The sequence below is a fragment of the Macaca mulatta genome, chromosome 18, assembly GCF_049350105.2.
Source record: "Macaca mulatta isolate MMU2019108-1 chromosome 18, T2T-MMU8v2.0, whole genome shotgun sequence".
In the NCBI taxonomy this organism is placed as follows: domain Eukaryota; kingdom Metazoa; phylum Chordata; class Mammalia; order Primates; family Cercopithecidae; genus Macaca; species Macaca mulatta.
Genome location: NC_133423.1, coordinates 66,382,721 through 66,395,600, shown reverse-complemented (window position 1 = coordinate 66,395,600; position 12,880 = coordinate 66,382,721). Strand labels below are relative to the sequence as shown.

The 12,880-nt window shown below is 34.6% G+C and overlaps 1 protein-coding gene across 4 annotated transcripts in view; it reads right to left on the bottom strand.

Moving 5' to 3' along the window:
- Window positions 1–1,090: 1,090 nt before the first annotated feature.
- The window catches only part of SS18 (SS18 subunit of BAF chromatin remodeling complex), a 72,743-nt gene continuing 60,953 nt past the window's right edge, over window positions 1,091–12,880 (bottom strand). For 3 of the 4 annotated variants that reach the window (XM_077974669.1, XM_015121706.3, XM_015121705.3), the window contains one exon: window positions 1,091–3,239. In XM_077974669.1, coding sequence (XP_077830795.1) covers window positions 3,213–3,239 — 27 coding nt within the window. In that variant the 3' untranslated portion in view covers window positions 1,091–3,212. 4 annotated transcript variants of the gene reach the window in all.

Genomic DNA, 12,880 nt, shown 5'->3' with positions numbered 1-12,880 from the left:
GAGGTGGTTTCTAATTCAATGTTAACATTGAAAATACAGAATTTAGGAGTAAGAAGAATCTTCAAGTCTTTATTTTTTAGATATCTTTACTGGAATTATCTAAGAGATTAAATAACAGTGTTTGCTTCTATTTGGGGATGAGTGTATGAACAATCAGAAGTTTGGCCATGAGTTGCTAAGTATATAAACTGGGTTACCATTACATGGGGGCCCATAGCACCATACTCTGCTCTACACTTGGGTATATGTTTAAAAATTCCATTACAAAATTTTAAGACAAAACCAAAAACAATGTGCCACCTGAATAATGCTACAGAATAATAACATACTCCCAAATAACAGAACTAGCACACTTAGCATATTTTGAAATGTTTATTAATAGTCACCCCACTCTTTTCTTAGTAATACTTTGTTTCTGGAATTTTACGGGATAGTATATTACTTTGATAAAATGCAAACTTTAGTTGTAGAATATATAGTCTGTACAGAAATGTCAAATCTAGCAGACAGCTACTGGTAAAGTTATTCCTCTTACTAGGTATCAGAGGAGTAAGGTAATTTTTGTCACCACCAATTAAAAACTTTTACGAAATAGGACTGTTATAAAACAATTAAACCTTGCAAATGCACTAGTCTCCAGGAAGAAAGTCCTGGAGGAAATTCTGCTTATTAAAATTGCAATTTTAGTTTCCATTAAAAGGAGAGTAAGACAACAGAAGATGGGTTGGCAAGACAAATTATTTCTTAATGTCAGTTGAGCTTATTTCAAATGAGATAACGTATCTACACCAGGTTGGGTTCAGTACAATTCTGACTCCTCAACTCATTTATCTAATTCAGTCATCTTGATTATAGCCTCATGGACTTCATTTTCAGAGAAAGAATTCTGTAACAAACAGCCTACACAACATGCTGATTACTGAACAGTTAATTCTAATTAACTTGGGCATGGCAAGAGAATTTTGATAAAGTCCTAGAATACAAATATAGTCTGCTTATACTGGACTAACTTATACAAAAACCCACAGCATAGTCTCCAGACAAAACAAGAGAGTCAAAGAGATCTAATTTAAAGAAACAAATGAGAAAATTAAAATCACAAATAATTTATTCTTCCGTTAGAGTTGATACAGTTTTAAATAGCAACAAAGTACACAGTGGTGGAAAATTGGCACAGAACCTACAAGCATTTCAATCACAATAAGGCTGTCCATGCTTTATCTGTTCAAACTTGATGTTCATTTTCTACTGACTAAGTTGAAAGAAAAAAACCTATTCTGGCCAGGCATGGTGGCTCACGCCGGTAACTCCAGCACTTCAGAAGGCCGAGGTGGGCGGATCACCAGAGGTCAGGAGTTCAAGACCAGCCTGGCTGACATGGCGAAACCTCGTCTCTACTAAAAGTACAAAAATTTGCCGGGTGTGGTGGCAGGTGCCTGTAATCCCACCTACTCAGGAGGCTGAGGCAGAAGTACTGCTTGAACCCAGGAGGTGGAGGCTGAAGTGAGCTGAGATTGCACCACTGCACTCCAGCCTGCGCAACAAGAGCAAGACTCCATCTCAAAAAAAAAAAAAAAACAAAAAAACACAAAAAAAAAAACACACACGCACAAAAAAAAATCTATTCTGACCTTGAAACACACAAACACACACTCTCTCTCTCATACACACACAGAGACCCACTGAAATTCCTCCTTTTGATTACAGTATGTTGAGAACAGTATGTTCTGTTTATTCAAATTTATGGCACCCCTTCTGTTTTGTTTCCAGTTAGAAGCGGGAAAAACCAATTCAATTATAAAGAATACATCTTATTCCCTGGGCATAGGCAACTGTGATGAAAATAGCAACTTACCTTTGGGCTAGATGTTTTCAGATTATGCTTAAATAACCGTGGTTAGACATTTTTCAATGCATGCTTTCCTGCCCCACCAATCTCCCTGAATTCAGCTAAAATAATCAGGCAAAGGACAGTCTCAAATAATGATTAAAAATATGCCATGCTAATAAAATAATAAAAGTTATCTAGAATGCAACCTCTGTGCTTTAAAAACAGATAGAATAAACCTCATCAATAAGCATTTTCCTAAATATCTCTTTGTGTTATATTAACCAACATAGAAAAGGGAAAAACATAAAAGTGTCCCTTTATAAATGATATTATTTCCAAATAAGAAAGTTGAAATAAAGGTTTGTAAAGTCTCCTAAACTATTCTGTTCAATAACCAATTATCCCTCAATGTTACAAAATAAAATTACTGGATCAATGTTGACTCTTCTTTGATATCATTTATAAAATGTTTTGATATTACTAAGTTCCCTGATAACTCAAACAAGGTAAAATTAACACTTTCATTTTCAGTTATTGCTATTTTAGAAGAGGATTACCACTTTCATTTACATGAAACTGTTTTACCAAAGCCTCCTCAGATCCAACATAAAGTAATTCTTATTGCCTCACATTTTAAAACAGTATTATAAATGATCTTTATAAAAAGGTTTAATCCACAAAACTGGAAGGCTTTTAAAAAATGTCTTTTTACTCAAAAGTATCACAGTGCCCTTGATTATCTAATAGATAAAAGGGATTTGAATTTCCTCTACGAGAACAGAACAGTGGACATATGGTGTGCTTTGTCTTCCCCTCACCTTTATCTATATAGCACATCATTTTGAGACCAAAACAATCAAGCATCTACCATGCTCCAGTCCACATCAACAGAGGATTTCTGATTCTGTCCAGTGCGTAGTGTACCGCCTTGCATATTCACCACATGAAATAAACATAATATACAAAATATTGCTGCTGTAAAAAGTGTACATTTCCCTCTTCCCCTTACAAAAAAATCTGTGGAAAAGTAATAAATTCCCTTACCCTTCATAAACATACAAAGCTGTTCACACCTTTCAGTCTGTAACAGTCCATTTGAAACACAGTTCCAAAATCATTACAAATTGGTTATGTCATTGCATTTGCTGTCCAATGTTGCCATCTAGAGTAGAAATGTGAAATCAAGAGTATTTTTGAGCTACTAAAGCCTTTTTTATAACTAAACCACAAAGGCTGCTTACTGATGAAACAGCCACTTATCCAGAAGGTTTTTCCAAAAACTAGATGGAATGGAAGGATCTCTTCACAGGGAGGTGTCCACAGTGCTGAGGTGACAATATGGCTGCTAATAGATACTGGCTATTGGAATGTAAGTACTTTTTCACTGCTGGTAATTTCCATACTGTCCCTAAAAGATAAATTTAAAAATATAATTAGATAATAGTTACAAACGAATCATTTCTAACATTGTAATACCACAAAAAAGCGGCTATACCTACAATAAACAAATTTTTTTATATCTTTAGGTACACCGTATCACCCTGTAATTTCTTCTGATATTATATTCAATTACAAATGAATTTCATAGTCCAAAATATGCTAGGGATTAACAAGTAAGCCTAGAATAATACTTGTCAGGGTGGGAACTTAAATGTTTAGTGAATTTTGTTGAATGAATTGAGCAGGTATTGAGTGAGAAGTTCTAGTTCTAAACTCTGATGTAATATATATGGAATGGAATATATATGTATGAAAATATATGGAATGTAATATACATATATGAAAATGGAAAAGTATGTGGGAGGTAAAAGGTAAAGAACCTTCTATCCATACTAACATATTTGAGCCTTTCCTTGAGGTCAACAAAGTGTCAGTAGAGGTATTTAGACAGGCCACAGGGACATAAAATCAAGGAAAGTTGGTTTTTTTGTGTTGCCTGTTTTGTTTTTTTTAATAAGGTAGACTTGAAGACCCTCAGGATGACAGGATGAGACAGAAAGGGAATATAGATAAAAAGGACACAATGAAGCAGCACAATTCTGTCAGTGGGGGTGAACAATGTCCAGTATACATCTGTTCAGGTTAACTTTTAGAGAAGAGAAGCAACATCTTTTCCTTTAAAACAGAAGAACGGTAGATAAAAAGGACATACGATTTACGTATTTCATTAAAAATTTCCTAAATGTGTTCAAAATAAATATTCATAAAAGCACTAATTTTCAAAAAGCATGACTCACTGGAAGCATATAATTAGTTAACTGTTTCCTTTGGCTAAACAACTCCCTCTCCAAGTCATAATATAACTTGAAAACATTCTACACTTGAAATACTTCTCTACCATAAGAAACGGTACCCTAAAAATCTACATTTCCACAGAAGTAAATACACATGACAATGTGTTGAATGTCACCATAGATATGATGGAATAATGAATTAAACAGAAATAAGGATTTTTGGGGGCTGGGCATGGTGGCTCACACCTGTAATCCCAGCACACTGGGAGGCCAAGGCAGGTGAATCACTTGAGGTCACAAGTTCAAGACCAACCTGACTAACATGGTGAAACTAAAAATACAAACTAAAAAGACATAAAAATACGTCTTTACTAAAAATACAAAAATTAGCTGGGCGTGGTGGTGCACACCTGCAATCCCAGCTACTTGGGAGGCTGAGGCAAGAGAACTGCATGAACCCAGAAGGCGGAGGTTGCACCACTGCACTCCAGCTTGAGCAACAAAGCGACTCCATCTCAAAAAAAAAATGAGAGATTAGCGATTTTACACTAGTGTGTTTTACAAAGTTATATTCAGTTAAAGTCAATGATCATCTTGAAGGATTTATGGATAAAATGACATCATGTCTAAGATTTGCTCTAAAATACTCTGAAAAAAATAGTGTAGGGGGCAGATAAAACAACACTGGCAAAATGTTGATAAACTGATGAAGTTGGGTGATGGGTACACAGAGGTTCACTATACTACTCTATTGTATGTGTGTAAAATAAACATAATAAAAGGTTTAAAATAAGAAACTTATTGCTTAGCATACTGGAGCTTATTATTCCATTGTTAGATTGTCTAAATATTAAATCTGAGTTTAAGTCCCAACTCTATTGCTAACTTCCGATTTGAGTCTAAAAAAAGCTCTGTTAGACTCAGTTTCTTCACTGAGCAGTGGGAGAGTAACACATACATCTCTGGATCACAATTTCCCTTCTGTTAATGGCTACATTAATTCCTGTACCTCATTTGTTATGATGCTTAAATCATAACAAACATGAGAGGACATGAGAAAGGGCTTTTTAGAATTATAAATCAGTGACTCTCAGTGCTGGAGGGAAATACTCCCCTAGTCAATGTGTAAAATGAGATGCTAATGATGAAAGTGAGTTGCAAATATAAATGATGTGAAAGCAGAAGAGAGGTTAAGAACCACTGTACCATAATAAGCTATAATTTATCAACTATATTATGAACTACTTGAAGAATGAGATCAGGTCAATAATGTATACCAAATAAATTATATCCAAGCAACTGTGAACACTTATGGAAAAAATACTCATCATCATCATCATAAATATGGAAAACAAGACTCAGAAATTAAGTATAATTACAAAATAGGTAAGTTCTCTAAGTCTTAGCAAACTTAGGAGAGTTCAGACAGGAAAACGCTAACATAGCCTAAATTAATTAGAAAAATATTCCCAAGAATGTGGGAGCCTTGAGAAAATACTAAGATCTGAATAGCAGAAAAAAGAAAAGAAAAGGGGGCAATTCAAATAGAAGCAACAGCTGAAACAAAGGCACAGAGGATAAAATATAGAATACTTAGGGAAATGAGAAGAAAGAATATGCAATAATGAGGAGTAGAAGCTAATAATATACCCCGATAATAATACCTTAGTATGTGTCACACATTGTAGTAAGTGCTTTGTGTCCGTCTATAATCTATATAGTAAATATTATCTCCATTTTATAGATGAAGAAATGGAGGCACTGAGAGTGTATGTAATTTGGCCCATACTTGACCACAATGCTAGGACCAAACAAAATCACAATCATGCCTAAAAAGATAAGCTGTGTATCTGTAACCATTAACAAATTCGAAGGTGGCATTAAGGATTAAAAGTATGGGTTTTGGAGCCAGAAACCAATTCCTAGTGCTAACGTCACCACTTAACAGCTTCTTATCCTTGGGCAAGTTGCTTAACCTCCCTTGAGTTTCAATTTTATCATCTCACAAGGGTAATTATAATCTCTATTTTAAAAAGTTACTCAAGAAGAAAAACATGAAAATGTTCTGTGAACTACTCAAGTACTCATTAACAGTATGGGTGGCAGTGTGGTACACAGTGAATAGAGCATGGGCTTTCAGCACTCAGCAGTAGTCATGCAGCTTCACCATTCCTCAGTTGTGTCATCTTGAGTAAATCACTCGAACACTCTAAGCCTCACCTTCTCTCTCTTTACTTCTTCAATTTTTAAAAAAATTTCTCTGACTACAGCGTAATTTTAATGGGAAAGAAGACAGTATGGAAGATCCTGCTGTGATAAAGATGGGAGATGAACACGGTCTAAACTAAGATAAGGGAGCAGGTTAGAGAGAAATGGCTGGATTCAAAAGCTTTTCAAAAAGAATATCAATAACATTTGTCATTTATCAGAAAAGGGAGGAAAACAAGGGACACTTAAATATCAAATAGGCACTTGGCATTCTAGTTTGGTGATACACTCCTCTCTTTGATATAGAATACAGAAAAGTTTTGTCAGAAAAAAATACAAATTTATTTTGCTTCTGTTACATCTAAGCAGAGCTGGCGAGTAGGCATCTGATTTCCAGAAGAGAGATCCAGACTATAAATAGAGATTTGGGAGTCAACAGCACGGTGAACTGAGACCTTGTGAATAAATGAGAATGCCTAGGCAGAGTATATTGAATGAGAAAAGTCCCTAAGGTAGAAACCTGAGCAATACCAACATCTTTACATTTCTTTCCTTCATTCTATTTATCTAATCAGTTTAAAATCTTAACATTATTCCTTCACAATACATTTTAGGGGTTTCCTCTTATCTCTGGTCTTGTGATCATGCATTCAAATCTAGAAAGTAATGGCCTTATTTACTCAGTGGTTTATACTTTATTCACCAATATTTATTGATTATGTGCTGTGCTCTACTAGGTGACAGAGACTCAACAGAAATAAAAACAGACAAAGCGATGCTTTTAAAGAGGTTACATTCTAGGGAAAGAATATGACAATAAACAGTAACAATCTGTCAAATGAAGAGAAATGTTGAAAAATTAATGCGCATTTCTATTCAAGATGGATTTATTTGGCAGCCTGAAACAATATTAAAAAAAAAAACTACACAAAGCCTATGATAATCATATTCAGGACACACAGGACAGAGCCAACAAAGGACAATGATCCCTCAGACATGGTAAACAAACGAGGCCAGCCCTCTGATTACCACAGCTAACTGCCTTGAGAGTTTCCAGTCTGCAGTACATGAAGGGGAACTGAGGCTAAGTCTGCCAGATGTTCTGACTTAAGGCGATAAGGCTTAGAGTCTGCAGAGAAAAAGGTAGCTAGAGTTAACAGGACACAGTACCCTAGAAGAAAGATCTGCCTAAAGAGACAACTCTGGAGATCTGTAGAGGAACCCTCCTCCTATTCAGCATAGTACAGATATGCAAATGTGTGAGGAAAATACCCAAGGCTGAGGCAAGAAACACCCAAAAGGATTAGGGGAAACAATACTTGTTTGTCACATAGGAACAGAAACAGTGCTTATTCCCATCTGCCAGAGTAAAAAGCCTTACAATCGAAAGGGCATTGGGCAAAATACCCAAAAGGCTCTTACCTTACCAGTGATGAATATTTAGCCCAGGACTAAACACTGCTCTTTGTCCTGCCTAAAATATCTTAAAAGCAATTTCAGAAAGTTCAAACTGTTTGTAACTTACTAAACTGAATCCCAAAGCAAAACTTAATAATATTTCTAGGCATACAAATATCTTCATAACCCAACAACATAAAATTCACAATGTCTAGAATCCAATCAAAGATTATCACACACACAAAGGAGGAGAGAAAAAAAACCTGATTAAAACTGACCCTAAAATGACACAGATTATTAGAGTTGGCAGAAGAGGATATTATAAGAATTATACTTGTATTCCATATGTTCAAAACAATTAAGGAGAGACACGGAAGATATTAAAAAGACCTAAACCAAACTTCTAGAGATGAAAACGACAAAGTCTGAGGTTAACACTCAACAAACTCCAAGCATAAGAAACACGAAGAAATCGACACCAAGGCATGCTCTCACCAAACTGCTCAAAACAATTTGTGCAAGAGAGAAATTTCTTCAATCAAACAATTTGATAAAGGGAAAATCTTAAAAAAAGAGAAAAAAGACATATTAACTACAAAAGAACAAAGATAAATGACAGCAAATGTCTCCTTGGAAACAATGTAAAGAAGAAAAGAGTGGAACATCTTTAAAGTATGGAAAGGAAGAAAAGCGTGGAGCATCTTTAAAGTATGGAAAGAAAACCAAAACAAACTGTCCACCTAGAATTCTATACCCAGAGAAAATGTTTCAAAAATGAAGGCGAAATAAACATTTTTTTTCAGACATACAAAAGCTGATTATTACCAGTACACCTGCATTTTAAGAAATGTTAAAGTCCTTCAGGCAAACAAAAATGATACCAGAAAGAAATATGAATCTACACATAAATAATAAAGAGCACCAAAAATGGTAACTACATGGGTAAATTTTAAATTTTTTTCCCTTACTAGTTAAGTATCTCTAAATGATTTTTCTTAGACAAAAATAAATTCAATATACTGTGGTATTTATAGCATATACAGAAGTAAAATTTGTAACAGTAACATAAAGATCAAGAAGAAAAGCAGACTATCTTATGGTTCTTGCACTATATATAGGCATACTATCACTTGAAGACACTGAGACACGCTAGATGTCTTTATGTGTTTTGATGCTATTGATGAATCTCGAAAATATTAAGTAAAAAAAAAAAACCACCAGTCACAAAACTCCACATACTGTATGATTCCATTTATCTCAAATGTACAGAATAGGCAAATCCATAGAGACAGAAAGTAAACTACTGTTGCTGGAAAATCTCCAAATATTTGAAAACGAAATTACAGACTGAATATTTAAGTATTTAAGGCTGAGTAGTTCAAGGGGAATGAGGAGTGACTGCTAACAGGTTTATCAGGTTGGTGAAAATGTTTTAAAATTAGAGGGTGGTGATGGTTGCACTTTTTTTTGAGACAGGATTATTAGCTCTGTCACTCAGGCTGGAGTACAGTGACACAATCACAACTCACTGCAATCTCAACCCCCTGGGTTCAACCCCCTGCCTCAGCCTCCTGAAGAGCTGAGACTACAGGCACATGCCATCGTGCCTAGCTAGTTTTTTGTAGAGGTGGGGTCTCGCTTTGTTGCCCAGGTTGGTCTTGAACTCCTGGGCTCAAGCAATCTTCCTGCCTCAGCTTCCCATAGTGCTATAATTATAGGCAGGAGCCACCAACCCCAGTCTACCTTTTTGAATATGCTTAGAAACCACTGAATGGTATACTTTAGAATGGTGACTTGTATGACATGTGAATTATGTATCAATAAAGCTGTTTTTGTTAAAAACATGAGAAAAATCAAAGGAAGGCAGAAAAAGAGGAAAGGGAGAACAAAAACCAGATGGGACAAATAGAAAAAATAAAGATGATATACTTAACCATATACATAATCACACTAAACATGTCAAAAATCCCAATTTAAAGGCAGCAATCGTCAGATTGGATTTTAAAAAAAGCAAGATCCAACTGACTACATATGCTGTCTACTTGAAATATAATTCAAATATAAAAACACAAATATGTTAAAAGGATGAAAAATATATTATTCTAATACTAATCAAAAGAAAAGTGGTATTGCAGTATTGATATTGGACAAACTAGATTTCAGAGCAAAAAATATTAGCAGGGATAAAGACAGTTATTTGACAACGGTAAAGGAGTAAATTCATCAGAAAGATTTGAAAATCTCCAAATATTTGAAAATAAAATCGCACACCTCTGATGTGTCGTGGGTCAAAAAAGAAATAAAAAGTGAAACCAGGATGTATTTTGAACTGATTAAAAATAACAGAATCAGATACAGTTTAAGAGTACTTAGAACTAAACATCTATATCAGAAAGAAAGACAGTTCTTAAATCAACGGGACTACAACCTCAAAGTTAAACTGGAAAAAGAAGAACAAATAAAATCCAAGCAAGCAGGAAAAAAAAACAAATAATAAAATTCTGGGCAGAAATCAAAGAAACAGAAAAGCAAATGGGCAAAAGGCAATCAATAAAATCAAAAGCTGTTTTTTGAGAAAAATCAATAGGTAGATTAAAACTAGCCAGATAAATGAGGATAAAGAGAGAAAACACATTATTAATATCAGAAATGAGAAAGGTAATATCACTATATAGAGATATTAAGTGATGATAAATTATTCAACAACACAGATAAAATGGACATCGCCTATGAAAAATACACAAAACATTTACTCAAGAAAAAACCAGATAACCTGAATACCCCCTATATTTCATGAATTAAATTTATAATTTAAAAATTTCTCACAAAAAAAACTACAAACCCAGATGGCTTCACTGGTAACTTGCAGCAAACATTTTAGAAAAAATAATACCAATTTTCTGCAGATCTTTCCAGAAAATTGAGGGGAGGAAATTCTTTCCAACTCACTCTATGAAACCAGTGCTACATCAATAACAAAACCAGACAAAGATGTTACAAGAAAAGAAAACCAGATTCCAAAATTTGTCATGAAAATACAGATGTTCCTTGACTTACCATGGGGTTATGTCACAATTAACCCACTGTAAGTTGCATACATCATGTAATTTATTAAACACTGCACTGAATGATTGTATGGTTACTGGAAGTAGAGCTTCTACTAAATGTACATCACTTTTCACAGCATTGTGAAGTCAAAAAAAACCCGTAAGTTGAACCACTGTTAGGTCAGGATGCATCTGACTGGGACTACAGGCACATGTCACCATGACTGGCTAGATTTTTATACAGGTGAAGTCTCACTTTGTTGCCCAGACTGGTCTTGAACTCCTGGACTCAAGAGATGCAGATGCAGATGCAGAAATTCTTAACAAAATTTGAGCTAATCAACCCAACATATAAAAAGAATATACATCATGACCAAATGGATTTTATCATGACCAAATGGTATGCAAAGTTGGTTTACATTTGAAACTCAAACAATATAATTCAAAAATTAGCAAACTAAAAAAGGAAAACCATAATTCCCTCGATAGATAAGGAAAAATCATGTGACAAAATTCAACATTTATTCTCAATAAAAATTCTCAGCAAACTAGAAATATAACACCTAATAAAGGACAGCTACAAAAAACCCTACATTAATATCTTATATAAGGATGAAAAACTGACAACTTTCCCCCTAAGATCAGGAACAAGACAAAAGATGTCTACTACTTTCACCATTTTTATTTAACATGGTATTGGAGTCTCTGGCTGAGGCAAGCAGGAGGGTGGGGAAGGAACATGGGGGAGTATTCAGATTGAAAAGGAAGAAGATTTTCTTTATTTGCAGACAACATGATTTCTATGTTTGAATATTCAATGAAATCTGCAAAAACACTACTAGATGTGTGATTTTAGTAAAGTTATAGTTTTGATAAAATATCAATACACAAAAATAAGCTGGCATTTGTATGGACTAGCAACTAATAACTGGAAATTAAAATTTTAAAAAATTTACAATAGCATCAAAACACATAAAATACTTAGAAAATAAATGTTAAGATCTATATACTGAAAATTATATGACACTGTTAAAATTTTAAGGGACACAGGCCACGTTCATAGGTTGGAAGACTAAATAATACTGTCAATTCTCCCCAAATTAATCTATAAATTCATGGCAATTCCAATCAAACTCCTAGTCAGCTTTTATGTACAAACTGACAAGCTGATTCTAAAATTTACATGGAAATCCAAAGAACCTACAGTGCCAAACAACTTTGTATAAAAAAAAAAGTTCAAAAACTAATACTACCTAATTATAAAACTTATTATAAAACTTATAAAACTATAGAAATGAAGACGGTGTGGTGCTGGCATAAAGATACATAAACAGATCAATGGAACAGAATAGAGTTCAGAAACAGACACATGTTTATGGACAACTGATTTTCTGCAAAGGTAAAACGACAATTCAGTAGATAAAAGATAGTCTTTTTGGCTGGGCATGGTGGCTAACGCCTGTAATCTCAGCACTCTGGGAGGCCGAGGCGGGCGGATCATAAGGTCAGCAGATCAAGACCATCCTGGCCAACAAGGTGAAACCACGTCTCAACTAAAAATACAAATACAAATAAATAAATAAATAAATAAATAAAAGTAGCTGGGCGTGGTGGTGCACGCTTGTAGTCCTAGCTACTTGGGAGGCTGAGGCAGGAGAATCACTTGAACCTGACAGGCAGTGGCTGCAGTGAGCTGAGATCGCGTCACTGCACACCAGCTTGGTGGTGACAGAGCGAGACTGTCTAAAAAAAGAAAAGATAGTCTTTTCAACAAATGACGCTGAGAAAAATAGACATGCATCAGAAAGAAAAAAAGCCATGCAAACTTTATTTCGTACTTCACAGCATACATAAAAATTAACTCAAAATGAACCATACACTTAAATGTAAACTCTAAAATTATATAACTTCTAGAAGAAAGTACAGGAGAAAATCTTTGTGACCCTCAGTTAGGTAAAGATTTCTTACACATATGATCCCAAAAGCATAATCCATAAGAGAAAAAAACTGATAAACTAAACTTCATCAAAATTTAGATTCTCCTGTCTTTGAAAGACACTATTTACAGAATGAAAAAACAGACAGGATGAAAATATGTGCAAATGATACCTGATTAAGGACTTGTATCTAGGATATACAAAGACCTCTTAACACTCAACAAT